This window comes from Lissotriton helveticus, chromosome 6 (genome assembly GCF_964261635.1).
Source record: "Lissotriton helveticus chromosome 6, aLisHel1.1, whole genome shotgun sequence".
In the NCBI taxonomy this organism is placed as follows: domain Eukaryota; kingdom Metazoa; phylum Chordata; class Amphibia; order Caudata; family Salamandridae; genus Lissotriton; species Lissotriton helveticus.
The window spans coordinates 1546738398-1546759106 of record NC_136067.1 but is presented as its reverse complement, the minus strand read 5'-3'; the positions used below and the strand labels follow the sequence as shown (position 1 = coordinate 1546759106).

General features: G+C 45.3%; 1 protein-coding gene across 1 annotated transcript in view; it reads left to right on the top strand.

Moving 5' to 3' along the window:
• The first annotated feature begins 4270 nt into the window (after window positions 1-4270).
• Window positions 4271-20709, top strand: part of LOC144761817 (bifunctional protein GlmU-like) — a 352378-nt gene continuing 335939 nt past the window's right edge. The window contains exons 1-2 of the mRNA XM_078647053.1: window positions 4271-4416; window positions 19349-19409. Coding sequence (XP_078503179.1) covers window positions 19407-19409 — 3 coding nt within the window. The 5' untranslated portion in view covers window positions 4271-4416; window positions 19349-19406. The remainder of the gene's footprint in view (window positions 4417-19348; window positions 19410-20709) is intronic.

The following is a 20709-nucleotide window of genomic DNA, read 5'->3' as shown; positions in this document are numbered from 1 at the left end:
GAATGTCGGCACGCGGTCCGCAGCGTTACCAGTCTCCCAGTCCCAGCGGCTCTCATTTGCTCCGAGTAAATTGGAAGAGCTTTTTTTTTTCTACAATGATGGTCGCAAAATAATCTTGTCCACGAGATGGCAGTACATACTAGGGAATGGATACACCAGCGCACAGTAACCCACATTATTTCTACTTTTGTGTTTGCACTCATTCAACATGAATCTAAATTTCGCCTAGTAAAAGGACTGCTGAAGCAAAACGGGAACAACGCTCTAATCTGAACAAAACGAGAAGCGGTCTTTTTTTTTTTTTAACACAGGACAGTTTGTCTTAATGCGTTTACAAACAAAACGACTATCAATTGCCATGCAAAGGAGAACACGGCCGCCTCAGCCTCCTTTTGAAGCTCTACAGTTAAATAATTTGCAGAGAGCGTTAGCTGAGTGTGCCATTGACCATTCAGGATGGGGCACTCTCACGACAGGAGGGCCTCTCGTGCATGCTGGAGAGGGCTGGCGTCGGTAACCAATATTTCCAGAGTAGCCGAGTGCCCAGGTCCTAGCGTGGCACCTTCAGCCAGTGCAGGGTTCAAGCTAACGCAATTTGACGTTCTGGGGGCCTTAGCTTGGATGCTTCTTTTCATTCTTCCAAATCTAGATTTGCTTTACCCTTTCAAAATCCAGATCACGAGAGATAATAAAAACGAAAGGCAATGAATTCTGCTTTAAAGCAGGATGGACTCTATTTACTTTTAACCTGTTATATTTAATTTAGAATAATTTCGGCAGTGACTATCTATTTATGTAGCAGGTACCGAAAAAGAATAGTAAGTAGGAACCTGCATGCACTTTTTTTTCTTTTTCATTGCAGCCTGGGTGCGCTCTATCCATCTGACCTCCCATCATCCCGGCGGCACGCGCCTTGCAGATAATGTGTTCCTGTGCCCAATCATGCCCCTTCTCTTTTTGAAAAGTGTGATGTGTTACATGATATTCACCGGCAGTGTGGACCAGTGCTCCAATTCGGACTTCATTTGGCTAATCAGTAGTGCAATATTTAAACCCACATCTCTTCCCGGGACTCCCGTCACCCAAATTCCCAGGTGACGAAAGTAGTATCCATCTACTTTAAGTGGGAGACAAGCAATGTCCTCTCTCTTTGCAGAGGGACAATGGTTATTTTTATAATAGATCTACAACTCTGACAGAGAGTTCTTACAATATTTTCCACAGCTGTGGCAATATTCATACATTTTAATCTGGAATGGAGGCAAAAGTGGAAACAAAAGTTAAAATCTGTGCTATGCACAGGGCTTTAAGTGGGCCGGGTCTCACCGGTGCTGAGCACTAGCAGTTTTTTAAAGAGGGGCTCGAAACGGGTCTCTATTGGCTCTGTTTTGTGCCCTGGCACAGGTGGTCCGTTTTTTTCTGACTGCAGTGACAGCAGGCATATAGATGGGCGCTGCTCACACTGCTCACTTCTCACTAGTGGAGAAGTTACGGCATTTCGTCATGCCAGGTGAGCGTTGTAGGGGAGGGCAAATCTTTTAACAAGAGTCATTTCCTCTCTGGATTTCCCTTCTCTTTTTAAAACTCAGGAGCAGCAACATTGCCATGGTGTCACCAGGGCGTCAAGTGGAAGCTTTTTTCAATATTATATTCAAGCCATAGTTGCTGCCTATTTATCTTATGCAACTAACAACCATTGACAAAGCCAATAATCCTGACTTCTTGTAGGTATTGAGGTTACTTGTTGTATCATATATCTGGATGCAATGACAGAAACAGTAAAATACAATATATTTTTTTTTAAATACAAGTCAGGCGGCACAATATGCTAAGCACAGATTTTTAGCTTGTGTTTTTAAGCCACGCCCTTAATTACACTGGCCACGACCCTTTGAGAGACCCCCCAGTTTTTTCACCCCACTTAAATCCCTGGCTATGCACGTTTGTAATAAAAAAAAATATATACAAGGGCGAGTTGGCCCGAAACGCGTAGCTGTTTCCTCTGTGAGCAATAAATTTCATCTTGCTGTACCTGGCTGGTCCGTCTCCTTTGTTGCTGGCGTGCTGTTGCTGCGCATAGCTATGCTATGCGCAGCTAAGCTATGCGCAGCAACAGCACGCCAGCAACAAAGGAGACGGACCAGCCAGGTACAGCAAGATGAAATTTATTGCTCACAGAGGAAACAGCTACGCGTTTCGGGCCAACTGCAAGGAGTTGATTTCATATATATATGGTTCAGGAGGAAAAAGGAAAGTGGAAGGAAAGAATGATCTGGTTAGCAGCAAAATTTGACTCCTAACAGGAGATATAGATTATAGACTTGCACTGCTTCGTATCGTTTTCTTGCAGAGAGTCATAAAGAGGTTTTGAGGACACGTTTGGTTCCAAGAGGCAGCGGAAACCTCAAAAAAGGAGTAGAAAAAACCCTAGAAAAGAAAGTGAAGCCATCCTATGAGTGAGGGGTTGCAGGAGACCATACATGGCAGCAGGAAGTCTGTTACAGAGGAGTTGGAGGCAAGGGAGACTAGCCTTATCAGAAACATAAAGGTCTCTGGAGGAGAAAGGGGTAAGGAGAAAGCCTGGAACAATAGAAAGAGAATCCAGAGTAAAAGTTACATTCTGCATAGATGATGTGGAGATGGACAGTAAGAACAGTCCTGCCTGCATGGAGATTGGGCTTAGTGGTATTTATGGACCACGTGGGCCCTGCAACATTGAGTTATCTGAGATCATTAGAATGGGAGGAAATTATAAAGATAAAATGCTCAAAACTGAGCCCCTGTGTTCCTGCTGCGGTAGAGGCATCTTGTGATAATGGGATTCAGCTAAGATGACGGCTTTGGTAGCAAACATAGCTGTGCGTTCTGACAACACCGATTCCAGTAAGAGAATTCCTTCTTTAGAAACATGAGCTTTGGTTTTACCTTGTTTTTATCATTCATTAAATAAAATGTCGGTCATAAAGGGCAATGTGGAATCATAGGAATGGAGTGCACAACTACTGAGTTTAACTAGAATACATTGCATATATATTACTTTACATCATACACTTTTGTTTCTCCTACCAACAGCTCTCTACAAAAATACTACATTAATAGTTCTTCAAAATAGTACATTATATTTCAATATAAACATTGTGTTTTGCCTTTTCAGAGCTCTCAATATTGGCATGTTGACAGGTTTTAAACACTCCGAATTTGGGCAGATAAGGGCACATCCTCTAAGTAGCCCCATGCAATGTGGGACATTTTCAGCCAGCCCTTGCTTTTTAGCCAACATCACTTTGCATACTGGAACTTGTAGTTTCACTGTTCTTATTATATGTGTTGGCTTGAACGGCACTGCATGCAACATACCATTGGATAAAAGAAAGCCATGATTATCTGAAAAGGTTGTATGTGACATGACCCAGCCCCACGTCTCTTCAGCTATCCTCATGATACCTCAGATAAGCTATGTGGTCCATAGCTGCCACGTTTCCCAGGTCCATGCGTTATGTATTGGTCCAGTCCAGGATTTTTTCGTTTGGATTCTTGGACTTGTAGTCCTGGTTTGTAATGGAATAAGACTACAAGTCCTAGAATCCAAAGAAAAAACCTGGGCTGGAGCAGCACATCACACATGGACCTGGGAAACCTGCCAGGCCAATGCTGATGATGAAAAAAAGATACTTGGAGAGAAGACGATTTCCTAGTATAACAAACATAACTACTAGGTCGATGTTATGTGGGACATCTTTATCAATTTCAGGCCAACAAAGCGTAGCGCAATGGTATTTTTGAGCCTATCCGTACAAGGCTAAAAGTAATAATACAAATCCCTGAGTGCAACATGCTGTTGGATAAAAAAAACACAGGACTGTCTGAGGGCATCACAATTTCCTTAGGGACACTTGGCAGTAATGCCTACAATGCTGTTAAGTGAGGAATTTGAGATTAATCAGATTTCCCTGATATGCAGTCACTGACAGTCTCTAGCCCACATGTTTTTTTTTTTAATTAACACTCCGAGATTTGTCAACGCACACCATGTTTTCATTTAAAAGGAGCCTCTCCCCGCGAGTTGAGAAATATTACGAGGTGCAATGAGAACGATTCAATGCTAAGTGGCCCTATGCCAAGCGAGATTGCCTCACCCTCAAAACTAGCAATATTAAACGTGAAACTAACTACAAGTCCCAGAACACGGTGAGAAACTGGGGCTAAAGCCAAACATTGACTGAAAGCGTCACACATGACCTGGCGCCGCTTTGCAGCAGACAGAAGGCAGGATTTTGGAGGCAGGCTCGACTGGTTCCAAAGTCTCTAATTTCCCAGCAGGCCATGCGTCCTGCTTTCCATCCCGCGCTGCCTCTCCAGACGGGCCACTGACAGGCAGTTCCGATATCGCTCATTGGCGGCTGCTGTTCTGCCACGGTACTGTATCGATTGTCATGTCTGACTTGTTTGCACGAGGGCCGTCTCTTTATGCTGTTTAATGTGCCGGGCCAATAACCTGCTGATCACTCAGCTCGCGCGGCTGGGCCTATCAATGTCCGCCAGTGTTGCTGTAATTAACCCGATATCGTCGCTGCCTGACCCGCACAGCCCCCCGGCTTCAAAATCAATACCTGGATTGGCGGAGCTAACGGAGAGCCTGATTCAGCTGCCAATCGAGCAGCCATTACAGCTTCTCCGACATTTATTTATTCAATGGAGTGGAATCATTATCAAGTTATTTTGCTCAACCTCCTGCCCCTTCTTAATTCTTCCGATCGATTAGAAAATCAAGCCTCCTTAGAGCAGAGCCTGGCATAGCTAACGTTGGAGGGGGGAGTAGCCATTTATTCTCCCTAAATCAATTCGATTTGCTAGTTTCGTGTATTTGTTTTGTGTAAGATCAAACATGTCACCTCACACCGGGACACTTAAAGGCTCTTTTGCCATAAGATATAAGCAGATAATTCAGCCAAACAAACTGAGTTAATCGTGTTGGAGCATAGCTCCCAAATAGCCTATGCCACGTGTTAAAAAAATCAGGGAGTCTAGACTTTTTAGCCAACATTTGAAGGTCTACAAGGCTCTCAAGTTTCTCCAGTCCATGTGAGATGACATCACCAAGTCCAGGATTTTTGTGTGTGCAATTTTAAGTCCAGTTGATCCACTCTAAAATAAGGACTGCAAGCCACAGAATGCAAAGAAAAAAACCTGGACCGGATGAGCTACTCAAGCATGGACCTGTGAAATATGAGGGCTCTGTAGCTCCCTCAAGCTCCTTTACACTTAAGTCGAGATGCAGTCTTCACAATAAAGGAGTCCAAACAAGGTGAAACGCATCTATGATTATTGAACATCTTTTTGAGGTGGCTGAACATGTGATGCTAACGTGAACCTGTGATTAGATTGTGGCATAATTGTGAGCTTTAGTTTTGAGCTCATGTGGCTAAAACAGTAGGTGATCCCAGTTCAATGTTTCCATACTAACAACCTTTGCGTCTGTGTTTATTTCTGAGTGAGGGGTGTGCATGGTGTGCAGACTGCTAATAGCAATATTTCCGCAAGTAATTTATTAAGTCCTCAAGATATTCATTGTAAAATATTTGCCAGGTAAATCACTGTCCTACTCCTAAAGTTGTGGCAATCCACCAAAGACTAAGAATGACTTTTAACCTGGCATGAGCTCTGTTGTTGATGCTATCATCCCTGGAAATAGGCCCAGCCCTGTGTCCCATCTTCAGCTTTTGTTCAGTCTTTATAGCCAACAACACTTCTTGGATTTGCAGATTTGCTTTCCTCTTTTTGCTACGAGCCTACAGGTGCCATCATCCCTGTAGCTGCTAGCTAGAAAATCAGGACTGGCTGAAACTGACCCACATGACCTGGATCTATTTGGTTGCTTTGTTACCCTACAGAGATCAAGTTTCCCCGTTCCACGCAGGTGTAGCTCATCCAGTTCTGGCATTTTCTTTGAATTGTGGGATTTGTGGTCCTAGTTGTATAAGGGGTTAAACAATACTACAAATCCCAACTTGCAACAGTAAAAACCTGGACTGGATGATTTCATTCATGGAACTGGGAAATTTGAGAACTTGATTATCCATTTTTCGCGATTTAACTCCTAGGCCAATTTGTACATTTCCGTTGCATAAAATACTTATTTTGATTTCACAAACATATGGCTTGTCCTCTAAAGTGTTTGGGTGGTGGAGGCTCATTGATTAAATGACTAATATACTGTGAGTACCGAACCCCAGTAGTCGGTCGATCAATTGTTCAAGTCTATAAGTTGAAAGAATATTAATAGCCCTCTTGTAGGTTCATATGGCGGATATGAGTCTGGCACCCACTGGCATTTTTATCTTTTCATTTCTGTACAATACCCGCCTTAAAGTAAATACAGGGCTATAGGTAAATACTAGACTTCAAAGGAAATAAATAGAGTATGTGAAGATCTCACACAAGAGCGATGGAAAACACATTTCTACTGCTTATTGCAGGGAATTTCCAGTCCCAGTTTTTTGTACTGATGTAGCTGTGCTTGAGTGTCATAAAAGAAAGAGTTATTGCAATAGTACAAAAGAGGTCCTTAGGGTAGCCCATCCTAGAACTCATTTTTTGCATTCCTCAAAATCATGCTTCAATTGCAGTGCATCATGTGAAAGTTCACACTGGGGTACATCTAGTGCAATGATCTTGTTGCATGCAATTCTGTAGTCCTTCTATGGGGCCCCACCCCTTTCAGGACCTCTGAAGGAGGCTTATCAGTCAATCAAGCTGTATTTCTAAAGCGCTGCTTCTCACCCGAGAGCGTATCCAGGCGCTTAGTAATAAAAAAATAAAGCCGCTATGCTGCGGTGTCTGTTGAAGAGCCAGGTTTTGAGTCCCTTCCTGAAGCGGGTCAGTGAGTGTGAATTACGGAGGTGGAAGGGAAGGGTAAGGGCGTACCCTTCCACCTTTTGCTGGAGATCCTTAACATTCTGCATGCACTTTAACCTTTTCGGCTCCTGGTGATCTATGTGGCTGCTCTGTTTGTGAAGCAAACATGCACTGCTGTTTGCCCCACTCTGTCTATTCTGTGCATTATTTACACTCAGTGGTCGTAGTGGGGGGATCTGAGGGGCACAGCGTGCCCTTACTTTTTAATTTTACGAGAACAGTTCCCTTACTTCTTGTCAAAAGTTAGCTGTCCTGAGACGGTTAATTCCAGGAGCTGAAAAGCTTTAGCTAAATTGTCATTCAGGTAGCCTCGTGAGCTGTGAAATCGAGGGAGGGGAAGACAGAAAAAACAAGTCTTCTTGGCAGGGTGCCTGATTACCTGAAAGAAGTGTAAATGTGCCAAATGCTGAATCTGCAAATGTAAAGGGCGCCTGGAAGCCGGTATTGGCTTTAACTGACGGAATCCCTTGAAACTTCCTGGTGATACACATTTATTAATTTTGAGCGGTATTGTAAGGGAGCTCCCTGCTAAGATGTGAAGTGTGTTTTCTTAAAAGACAGGAGACCTAAAAAATTGCTTCCTGATGACACACATTTATTTCTTTTTGAGGGGTATAATAAGGGAGTTACGGCCGTCGAAGATGGCTGCCTAGATCCCGAGCTCCGCTGGGACCGTTGCTGTCCCCTAGAAATCCGACCCGATATCCTAGCTGAGAGGCTATGCCCTGAAAGCCCCAGCTCCCACAGGAACAGTGCTCAATCGGAGCGTTGGAACGGAGTCCGGAGACTCGCGGAAAGAGCCGCAACAAGATCGCGGATCTTCGGCGGCCGACCGGCAACCCGGGTCTGGTGCCCTGAGGCCGCCAGCCGCTCAACTCTGGACCCCGGCTTGAGGCCTATGGTGCAACGCGGCCTGTGTGGCGCGAAGCCGATGGTGGGCGTGGCTACGCCCGCGGCGCTGTGAGACCGCGGCCTTGACGCTGCTGTGGCGCTGCTGGCCGCAAGTGCACATGACTATGCAGTGTGGTGAGTGATCGTCTCCCATGCACCACGAAGGAAGGCGGGCTGCTCCGCGGCGCTTCCCTAACCGAGTCGGAGGTGATAAGACTCAATACACCTGGCCTTGCAGGCGACATTTGAGCACGACTACGGCGGCGGTCTGAACGCTGGAGGATTCGTTGGTGCGATAACGCTAACCAGCGATAGTGAGTGGAAATCGTGGACCCGGATACGTCGGCTAATACGGCGGATACACCGCGGTGAGCACTGCGGGGACTCCTCCTAGAGGCCTCGGCTCCTAGTGCGATCCTGGATAAGACGATTGGCGCAGGCTGCTGCGAACCGGACGGCAAAGGGAGGGCTGAACTGACCCGCGCCTCTCTGGCAGGAGCTCCGGCGGAGGTATATCCGGACTCAGGGGCACCCGGTCCACCATGCGGCCCAAAGGGGGGCTTGTGACTCAATCCAGCAAACTGGACAACTACACAGTGCCCAAACCGCAGCCGCAGGCCGGCGGTGCGACAAAGGACAGCAAAGATCAGGCGGAGCCCTCCCTGTCCTCCATAATGACTGCAATACAGACCCTTGGCACCAGCCTTGAAACGAAAATGGATAAAATCACTATCGAGGTGAATCTGCTCCGGACGGACCTCGGGAAGACCACGGACAGATCCAAATCCAACGAAGTGTACATTAAGGCATTGCAGGAATCTGAAAAACGGCTGGAAGGCAGGGTCAACGATCTCGTACACCAACACAGGCTGATGGCCTCGCGGCTTGAGGACCAGGAAGGCAGGGCACGGAGGAGCAACATACGCGTAGTAGGCGTATCGGAAGGCCTCGAGAGAGACAGTGTGGAGCTCTTCCTTGAAGATTTGATCCTCCGTCACCTGAAACCCAAGAGACTCTCGAAGATCTTCACCATTGAACGGGCACACAGAGCGCCTATTCCGAAACCCAAACCGGGCCCCCCCCCCGAGGACAATTATTGCAAAAATACTCAATTATCGAGATCGCGACGCCATCCTACAGGCCGCAAGACAACATGGCGATCTACAATATGAGGGAGCAACAGTTCGCTTCTTCCCTGACTTCACGCTTCAAGTGCAACAGGAGAGGCGCTCATTTCAAGGGGTCAAGGCGACGCTCCGAGAACGCGGAATTTCGATACATGATGTTTTTCCCAGCAAAACTGAAAATCATCTTCGGGGGCAAATCCCACTTTTTCACCTCGCCGGCAGCCGTACAGGAGTGGCTGGACACAACGGAGCTGGAGGCCCAAGCGAGACAAGATGGCGGACAATGGCAGGAAACTTGAGGCCCCTCTCCGGGGTCTACTGCGGAAAGAGCGAAGCCAGCGATCCTGGCGATCAAGGTCTAACAGTCCCCGCTGGGACTCTGACAGAGACAACACGGCGAGATGAGGTCACGAATATTCGAATCAGAAGCCACCGAACAGTAATGTATAAATCATGCCTGTTTTGGGATTTAGTTGATCCAGTGGGGCAACACACATACCGGCCCAGGGTCTCTAGGACCATGTGAACTTTATCCAATGCACTGTTCATCTGCGGGGTCCAAAATACTGGGACACTTCGGGTGGGACGGCCAGGCGGGACTTGCCCAAGATATTCCCTAGTTGAGTTTCCTCGGGTGAGACCTCTCCCCGGGGCAGGGTTGGGCGACAGGCGCTCTGCTAATTGGGGTGGTGGGTAGTTTGGAACCCACGGAGCAGGGAGGGGGGTTTTGTTTTTGCAGAGGAGGGGAAGGTTGTGCCGAGCAGTTGTGGGGGGGGGGGGTAGGAGCCGATTGTCACTGATCACTATGAACGCCTGCACTGAACATGAAGGTTGGAGGGGAACCAGGGAGGGACGGGAAGTTTGGGGTTTGTTACGGTCTCATAGAGTATTTATCCACACAGTCTGTGATAGTTTCGGGAAGCGGCGACAGGTTGCCTCTGAAAGCAACGGGTATGGCTAAGAAATGGGAAAAGAGTATGAAAAGTTTGAGCTGGAATGTTAATGGACTGGGAGACAGACTTAAACGCACCATAGTCCTGCAGTTCATTAAGCGGCACCAGCCGGACGTGGTACTGTTGCAAGAAACGCACCTTCTGGGGAATGCATGCCAGGCCCTCAATCGATGGGGCTACACTCGCAGCACATTCCGGCTTCACCTCCGGATCACGGGGGGTAGGAATCCTCACACGTCGCTCACTGCCCCTACACATTGATCGCACTGAATCTGACCCGCAAGGCCGCTTCGCTGCACTGTCTGGACGGTGGGAGGGCTACACACTGAACCTGCTCTCTGTCTATGTTCCGCCTGGCCTCCAGACTCAGGCCTATGCGGACTTGGGCAACTTGCTACTCTCCCTCCCCGATGGTCAGTTGATTCAGGGAGGTGACTTCAACTCGGTTGTGTCAGGGACCCTAGACAGACGGCCCCCCAGAGACAGGGACAGAAATGGCTGGGTGACTTTTTGAGGCCTACGGACTTACGGACGTGTGGCGACTGCTCCATCCCACAGATAGCCAATTCACCTTCTTCTCTGGGCCACACCATTCATTCTCACGCCTCGACTACATCCTCACCTCGCTGCCACAGGGTACCACAGTACAAGAAACGACACTCCTACCTCGGGGCATATCGGACCATTACCCGGTCACTGCACACATGACGTTCGGAACCAGGCGGGAGGGATGTGTAGCGCCGATAGCACCCTGGCTTTTAAAAGATGAAGACACGAAGGGAAAAGTAGCTGACTCAATTACCCACTACTTCGAAAATAATGTCGGGACCTGTTACTTTATGGGAGGCCTTTAAAACCGTGGTTAGAGGGGAAGCGCTGTCCGCCATCTCAGGCAAACGGAAAGAAAAACGTAGCCAGGTTATGTCAGTTGAGGCTGATCTTGCAGCACTTGAGAGAGAGGCACTCGATAAGGGGGCCAGGGAGATACGACATAAACTGCAGATTAAGGTGGCAGAGTACAAAGCGCTGGTTACTCAAGAGGCTCAGGCTGTGACTAGGCACAAGATGGGTAGGCTGTATGATCAGGGCGACAAAGCCGGCAAACTTATAGCCTGGCTCGATAAAAAGCAGCAGGCCAGGAAGGTAGTGCCTTAGATACATACTATATCCGGGACTGTAATCACTGAGCCCCGAGAGATAGTGGAGGAATTCGCGAGACACTACAAGCAGGTCTACGCTCGGGAATCTGACCGTCCAGAGGAGGACTCAATAGCCCTCCTTGCGGATATCCGAATGCCCTGCCTATCGGACGAAGATCGGGAAGCCATTGATACTCCTCTTACTGAAATACAGCGCGCCATAGCTGATCTCTGTCCGGGTAAAGCACTTGGTCCCAACGGCCTCCCAATAGAGCTCTACAACCTCAAACCAGACATCATTAGTAAACACCTCAAATCCATGTTCGAGAGAAGCAGGACGATGAGAGTGCTGCCGCGTGACCAACGCATAGCAACTATAGTGGCGATCCCTAAAGAAGGGAAACCCAGAGAGTCCTGCGCTTCCTATAGACCGATCTCCCTCCTCAATGCGGAGCCAAAAATTTTAGCAAAGATACTCGCCAATAGACTTCAATCGATATTAACTACACTGATACACCCTGACCAATCGGGGTTCATGCCGCACCGCAATACAGCACTTAATATTCAACGGTTAAACGGAGTGCTGGGGCAGCGACATAGACTACGGGAAGACACGGTGGTGGTCTCCCTGGACGCCACCATGGCGTTTGACACCTTAGAATGGCCCTACATGTTCGCAGTCCTACGCAAATTCGGCTTCGGCCCTCATTTTATAGCCTGGGTTTGTCTTCTCTATTCTGAGCCACTGGCACAAGTAGTGGTGAACAACAAAGTCTCCGGGGTTTTCACCTTAGAGAGGGGGACTCGACAGGGCTGCCCCCTATCCCCCCTCCTGTTCGCCCTTTCCCTCGAACCGTTGGCCGCCTGGATCAGGCAGGATGTATACTTGAGAGGTATAGCATGGACGGAAGGGTGGGAAGACAAAATATCCCTCTACGCCGACGACATCCTACTTTACCTATCCAAGCCGAAAAGGTCGATACTGGCGGCACTCGACATTTTCGCGAGCTTCGGACGTAACTCCGGTTTTCGCGTCAACTGGAGCAAATCGTATCTCTATGTCCTCCACGGCGACCCACCTAGGCTCCCCGACACGTGCCCCATCACAGTGGCGGAGGACGGGTTCAAATACCTGGGAGTATTCATTACTACTAATAAGACCTTGTTGTATGAACGTAACCTTAAACCGCCACTAAGCCGGCTTCAAAGCGAGGCCAAATCCTGGCAGCACCTACCATTGTCGCTACTAGGCCGGGCGGCCTTATTTAAAATGATGGCGCTGCCACGATTTCTCTATGCGCTACAAAACTATCCTGACCTGGTTCCCAATAACTACTTTATAGCAATTGAGGCCGCTCAACATGCACTCCTCTGGGCCGGCGCTCCGCGCATTGCACTGCAAAATCTCACGCTGGGGTGGTATGACGGGGGAATAGCCCTCCCGGACATCCGAAAATACTATTGGGCAGCCCACCTCGCAGCTATCAACCAGGGGACGTATGGTGACGGTAACGATCCCGCCTACGGGATGGACAGATGGCTACTTCCTGGGGGGAACTATGAGATTGCACTCTACTCCAAGCCGGGCACACATCGACTCACAGGGCCTACACTTCACTCGGTACAGATATGGCATATTGCTCAAAGGAAACTCGGAGGGTCGGAAACTCTCACACTGGCCACACCACTCTGGGCCTCCGAAAAACTGGGCAGCCTGGGACGCACCAAGGGGTTCCAAAACTGGGACTTAATTGGAATCTCCCAAATTAAAGACATCTGGGGTCCTAATGGTGTTCACACATTCGCCCACTTACAAGACACGTATGAACTGGCACGCACCGAATATTTTAGATACATGCAGGTGCGGCACTCCCTTCTGGCAAATATTCCACCAGAGACTAAACTACCACAAATCTCCCCGCTCGAAGATAGATTGCTTGATGGACACATGACAGAACACGCCATCTCTCTCACATATAAAAAACTAATCAATAACCCTCCCGACTTGCTTCTTCCCCTAAAAGAAAAATGGGTCGCGGATGGGCTGGAAATCGACGACGAAGAGTGGCTGTATGCTCTAGCCTCACCGAGAGAGGTGGCAATATCAGCCCGACTGCGTCTAATTCAACTGAAAATAGTGCACAGAATATACCTTTCATGTACAAGACTACAAATGATGGGGAGGGGTGGAAGCGGGCCTTGTAGGAGGGGGTGTGGCGGAACAGGCACCTTTTTCCATATCCTATGGGGTTCCCCGAAGGTGCAAAAGTACTGGAGAAGGGTGGTGCCGTGCATGCAGGAGGTCTGGGAGGTTGAGATTCGCCCAGAGGCAAAGAGGTGTATTCTCAATATTTGGGAGCCCACGGACCTGTCACCAAAAGGGAAACTATGGGTGATGCTCGGGCAGATGGTGGCGAAAAGAAACATTGCCAGGCTCTGGGGCAACCCTAATCCACCGAAATTGATAGACTGGCAATCTGACATGGATTGGTGTATGTTGCAGGAAAAGACTGTGTACGTAACAAGAGGGTGCCCCCGAAAATGGGTGGAAATATAGACCAGGTGGAATGACTTTAGGGGAAACATTTGCGAGCCTCCTTGTACCACGCAGACTAGCTCACTGGACTTACAACGATCCTAACCACTTAGTAGCTCTGTACTCTTGAACACGATATGCTGTCGCTTTCTCACCGGAGCAGCAATAGACTCGTTTGGACTGTAACTTGATGACCGAGTTTAGAGGGGGGGTATGTTCATTGTTCTGTTGTTTTTTTTTTTTTTAAGTCCTCATACGCCGATAAAGATATTTTTAGTATTTTGATTGTACCAAGAATCTTTATAGGAGCTCTTTGTTCAGACACCCAGTGAAAATCTCGCAATGCCACCATGTGGACAATCAGCTCAGTCTCTCACTTTTCCAGACCCTTAGACTGATCTTCGGGTGAATCATTCTGCAGAAAGGGCTAATCATTGGACAAAGTTGTTATAAGCCATCGAGCCAAATAATGCAGGGAGTCCAGAAATGCTTCCTTCTCTTCCATACCATACTATCCAAACTAAGAGTGTGCCTAATTGCCCTAATCCAATTTACATATGTCGGTATAGTGGTGCTCACCCATAGTTTACATATTTCCCTACGGGCTAAGACAATTAGATATAAAAATAACTTATTATTATCTCGTGATACATTCTCATAATTAGAAGGAATTCCCAAAAAAACTTGTTGCGTACTAACCTGTATTTCATACCCAAAAAGGGTTTTCATACCTTCTTGTATGTTAAACCAAAATTCTCTGAGTGCGGGACAGGTCATGAACATATGCAGGTCATCTGCTTTTTCCAAATTGCACTTTGGACAACAGGGAGTGGGCCCCTTCGAAAATTTAGCAAGCCTGGCTGGAGACCAATATACTCTATGAAGAGAAAACAAGTGGTTCCGCTTTAAATTGGCAGGTGCGACCGTGAGATGTAATAACTCAAAAGATACTTGCCATAAATTCTGCAAGTCGGTATCCAGTACTTGATCCCTCCATAGCTGATCTGGGAGGGCGAATTCTCCATCTTCTTCCTCAAGTAATGTCCAATAAAGGACTGATGTTTTAAGAGTTCTAGGTTTCTTCATTAGGAGCTCATCGAGGACAGTCTTGATACCTTTATCCCCTGTAACAGCCTGAGTCCAGCTTTTAATTTGAAGATACTTGAATCTGGATAGATTTTTATCTGTGAGGACAGAAATGTCTTCCCAACTTAAAAGGTTCCCTCCAGGCAATAACTGGCCCCATGTTCTGATGTTTGCATTCTGCAAAGCGATAGATAGTAAATCTTTAGTCCATTCAGGAGAGCCAGGAGAGTCCCATATTGGGGCAAGAGCGGAATAATATGGGATATTCAGCGCTCTTCTAGCTCTGGCCCACACATATGCCATGTCTCTAAAAACCTTTAGTCTCACTTTTTTAAAGTACCGCATGTCTCCAAACTTAAACAAAAATGCATTAGATCCTCCCTGGATCTCTGATAACATGTTTTGAAACATAAAGTCTGTTTCTGTCTCTCCTAGGGTGTCAAATAACCTTATTCCCGCTTTCAATAATAGGGTCCAGGCATAAACTCTCAGATCTGGTGCGCATAATCCACCCTTGCTTTTTTTCCTGCGAAGCTTTTTCCAAGAAATCCTTATGCCTTTAGAGGCCCAAATAAAAGAGTTCCATTTGGCTTGAATCTTGCTTAGTTTGGCTTCATTGAAGGCAAGTGGAATGTTCTGGAATATGTATATTAATTTAGGTAGCAGCATCATTTTTACTACGTTGATTCTTCCAATTAGGGTCAAAGGCAGGAGTGACCAGCCTTTCAAGGATTGCTCAACTTCTTTCTGGATTTTAGAAAGATTCTTTTCTGCAAGTTGATTTATGTCCTGCGTAATTTGAACTCCCAAATATCTGATTTGATGTTTCAAAATTGGAATGGAGTTAGCATAGGTTATGTTCCAACACATACATTCTGATTTGAGTTGATTAATCAGGTAACCAGACACTTGACCAAAGTTCTCTGCTGCTTTATATATGAGAGGAATTGATTTGATAGGGTCAGTAGTGTACAACATGAGATCGTCCGCATATAAAGCGACTTTTTTCACCCAGTTGTTATATTCAAAGGGTATAATATCTTGATCTTGTCTGATCTTTTCTGCGAACGATTCCATATATAGATCAAAGAGCAGGGGGGAAAGCGGACACCCCTGTCTTGTTCCTCTCTGAATTTTTATAGGAGAAGATAAGCTTCCATTTATTAGTAATCTAGCTGTCGGAGCCTGGTAAAATGCTGCTATTGCCCTACAAAAATTCCTCCCTAGATTAGCTTTTTCTAATACTTTGCCTAGAAATGCCCAATTAACGCGGTCGAATGCCTTGGCGGCGTCTAATGTGATAACCGCTAGTGGGATTTTAAATTGAGAGGCAACATCTATTGCACCCACCAAAGCTTGTGTAAGATCTTGTATAGAGCGGCCTCTGACAAAGCCCTTTTGGTCTTGATGCAACAATTGGCCTGCTACCCCATTTAATCGTTCTGCTAATATTTTTGCCATAAGCTTATAGTCCGTGTTAAGGAGAGAGATCGGCCTATATGAATCACATTGGGATGGTTTCTTCATTGGTTTTAAAATAAGGACCACTATGGCATCATTCCAAGAGACAGGAATTTTGCCTCCTTCCTCATATATAGAGGTAAAAAGCATTTTCAAAACCGGTAATATTACAGGTGCAAGCACTTTATATATCTTGGAAGGTAGCCCATCAGGGCCTGGAGCCTTACTTTTTTTAGCGGAATCAATTGCTGAAGCTATTTCAATGGAGCTAATATCTCTATTAAGATTATTAGAGGCCTGATCATCTAAAGCTTTAACCTGATACTGATCTAGCCATGACTGTATTAATTGCTGTTGTGGTAAGAGGTCTTCTCTATATACTTCATCAAAATGGTGAAAGAAAGCCTGATCAATATGTGTACTTTTATCTGAGATCACTCCCGTGTTTGAAATCTGTATTTCCTTAATAGAGTTCTTCTTAATATCTTTTTTTGTTTTCCAGGCTAAAAGTTTTCCGCTGGCCTCACCATATTCGAAATGTGCTAATGAGCTAGCCTGCCATCGTTTCCTCAGCCTTTCATCTAGTAACTGTTCCAACTGTAATTTACATGTTAGCAATTCTTTCTTATTATTCTCTTGATCAGTCAAGCTAGGATCTAATGCATTCTGTTCAAGAGCTTTAATCCTTGCCTCAATCTGTGAAATTTGTGCCTTGTATGCTGAATATTTTGCGATCTGAAATGCTAATAAACGCCCTCTCAAAAAGGCTTTATAAGTGTCCCAAACAACGAGAGTGTAGCTGTACCTAAATTAAAAGTAAAGAACTCATTAGATTCCTCGAGTAATTTATCTATTATTTCATCTTCCAAGAGAATACTTCTGACTATTGTGTATCTTTTAACCAACTGTGGACCTGACAGTTTTAAAGTTAGAGTGACCGCTGAGTGATCAGAGATGTGGGCGCCAAGATGTTTTATCTCCACCAATGGCTGAATTAGGTGTTCCGCAATCAAAAAAAAATCTAATCTAGACTTATTCCGTAATTTCTTATTGTGGAAAGTAAATTCTCTTTTTGTACCGTTTTTTGTCGCCAGATATCTTTCCATCCAAACTGGATAATCGCATTAGATAGAACAGCTCTAGTTTTGGAATTATGTGTAAACCTTACAGTGGTAGATTTGTCTAGCTGTGGATCAAGTACTAAGTTAAAATCTCCTGCAAGAATCACCGGATCCTCATAATCTAAAAGTTCAACAAAGAGGTCTTTGAGAGGAAGGGTGTCATCCAAATTAGGACCGTAGTACCTCGCAATCGTAAACTTAAATGCATGTTGCTTTATTTTTGCTATAACCCACCTTCCCTTTTTATCACACTTAGATTGTAACAAAGTTATCTCTGAATTAGATTTAATCAGTATAGCCACCCCTTTGGTAGTAGTTGGTTGCGAGGTTATCACCTGCTGAATCCATTTTTTCCTTGAAGATATCTCTTAATTCTTGTTCGGTGGAGTGGGTCTCTTGTAAAATAAAGATTTTTTCAGGTGCATCCTTTATGTACTGAAGAATTCTCTCTCTTCTATGCTTAACCCGTAACCCATTGACGTTCCATGAAAGAATATTAAGATATGATGAATGAGTTACCCTATCCTGCATTATTTCTAATGATAAATGTGTTTAAATCAAACTTTGAGTGTGGCGATTTGGACATTTTTTTTGTTTTTTTTCCCCCGGATGCTCCCCACTCAGTGCCTCCCCCTCCCTCCTCAATAGGGCATTAAGAACCACCGAGCTTTTGACAGACGGCTTTTCTTATCAGATCAGATCAGATGTGTCTTCCATCACAGCATCTAGACAGTGGGAGCTTGGTAAGCTGCTAGAACCTTTTAAACAACTTGGCGCTACCGCTCAGCTAAAATTTCCGGCATCACTGAAAGTGATGTATAAAAATAAAATGAAAGTCCTAAAAAGGTTGGATGAGGCAGAAGAATACCTACAATTACTCACAGATGATAATTTAAGAGACCAAGACCAAGACAATGAATAGTTAACACACTGAGAATTAGCTCATGCATCAACTACCATTATAATTTAGCTATATACTTTAAAGGCTTGCCATGTATATAGAGTAGACACCCGGGAGAAAGAGCCTCAATGGCCCAAGTAGGCCAGGAAAAGGAGGGGGGTTCTCCAGGGGAGCACGGGAGGGTTAGGACGGAGGGGGGATTGTTCTGTTGTTTTACTTAAAAAGAATATGTACAGTATAGCTGACCTATATGCGTAAACTATAAAATCAGACCTTCAATATCCTTTCTTATACCTATGGATCACCAGCGCATGCACTATACAACGCCGCCGGGCCCCCGGGTTGACGGCACAGAGGCTGTGTACTCTTTGAACCATGTCATACCTTGAAATGTTGCGGCCAGCCCACGGGGTTGTAGGCTGGTGGCTGTGTACTGTGAAACGATCTAATAAAGGTCTTTAAAAAAATAATAATAATAATAATAAGGGAGTTACATTCTAAGCTGCGAATTGTGTGCTTTTAATAGACAGTTATTAAAAATAACAAAAATGCACTATGTACACCCTGCAAAAAATCTATATTTTGGAAACACTTTTTATCTTGAACCTTTTTGCGCAGTCTGTAGCAGCCTATCTTATACTGTGTGTAAAGCAAGTTTGAAATAATGTCTTGCATGTTAGCAGTGCTTCCTGTCACAGATTGGGACCATCTAACCATACATACGTCGCTATTCTCCATTGCATCAACCAGGATTTGGTGCAGTGCCTTAACTAATAGAGGTTTCATATTGTAAGATAGTGTATTTCCCACTGATTAACATATTAGTTGTCATGTAAGCTGTGTGTTATTTTATATGTAGTTACCAGAAGGTGAAAGACTGAAAAAAATTAGAGAATATTTTGGTTTTTTTAGCCGCACCCACACTCACCCCTCGCCTTGCCCCCCCGCCCCCCCCCCCCCTACACACAGCATCACAGTTCCCATACTTTTTTTTCTGCAATTCGACCACTGGTTACATTTGTGAAAGACTTTTCATTATAGAAAACTTGGACTATTCGACTTTGCTAGTGTTTGTTTCTCACTTACCACAACACCAAAGATTGCTTCCAATAAAAAAGGTAAAAATAGACTCTCTTAAACTCTTCCACTGTCTTTAGTGGTGGTTATCACGGGCTTCCTGGAACTGCTAATATGTAACCTTTCGACTGTCATTCACAGCTTCCGGGAAAGAAAAGGTCCGCTACAATCGAAGAGAACAGCAAACTCGACGTCAGGCATGGTGAGTACGTCTTTTGTTGTCACAGTATTTTGTCGTTTTTATTTCACAGTATTAGGCTTTTCAGCACTGGAGCAGCTTTTGCAAGAGTCCTGCTTCTCTGATTATTGTTCTGGTAAAGAACAGGCCCCTGAAGGCCAAGATAGAGATGCCAAAAATAATTTATGCAGGTTAAGTACATAAAGTCTGATACTTCCTTGTCGCCCTGCTTTTATTAAGAGGAGTGGAGAAAAACCGAAAAAGTAGCGGGTGCACTCCCCATGTAGGGGGAGAACACCCCTTACTTTTTCTTGCAAAAATGTTGGTATTTCTGTACGTTTATGCATTCTTGCTCCTATACACAACACTGTTCCACTTTTCTGAATCAAAATATCGCTTTTATGCTCTGAAATGTAGTCATTTACCATTACCTCCTGCCTTCCCATCGCCTGTCCCACGAAAAGTATTTGGGGACATGGTCGCTGAGCCTCAGCGGGAGAATCTGGTGATGTCATTGCCCTTCGACTGTGGACAATGATATGTTTATTAGTGTCTACTTTGAAAGATATATAGATATGGACGATTATTCTTCTAGTGCTTTAGTCACCTTAAGACTGTTTCAAAGCATAGAACATGAGTCACCTCTCCCAAGTGTTGGTTCTTCTTGGACTTGCACTAGTTGTAGCCAAATTCTTCTCTTTAGCTTTGCTGTAGTTCTTCCCTACCGGTGGGGTCGCAAGGACTGGTCAGGCTGATTGTAAGGGCAGCAGGCTCGAAAGGGGTAGGAATGCTCCCCAACTCACTGCTACTTCCCTCCTACCCAGAGCACCCAGTATCAACTCTCTACCTTGTGTTTAATAGATAGAAATCGTATTTTTCATCAAGTTGACTTCTAAATTAAATCAGAGCGCTGATTTGCCTTAGCAACATATTCGTTATAACATAACACAAAATAATTATGATAGTTCCTGTTTTGAGTTAAGTGTCCATTGTCAAGATAAACGTGGAAACAAAATAGCTGATGTATGATGGGAGTTAAAAGCTATTAAAAGGCAAACACTGAAAAAGACAATAGTTTGTTTTGCATACGGAAAGGTTTTTTAGCAAGCTTACTAGACACTTCATATGTCACAAGTACAGAATGGAACACTACAGTGCAAGCTTTTGTCATACATAGAAATGAAAGCAACAGCAGTTAAAGCTTACTTCACCTACCTAGAACAGGTATATGCAATGCAAAAATTTACAAAGAACAAATTCTCTGTCACATTAAAACGCATTAAACCTTCATGGAATCCAGAGATGAGAACAATGTTAGCAGAAG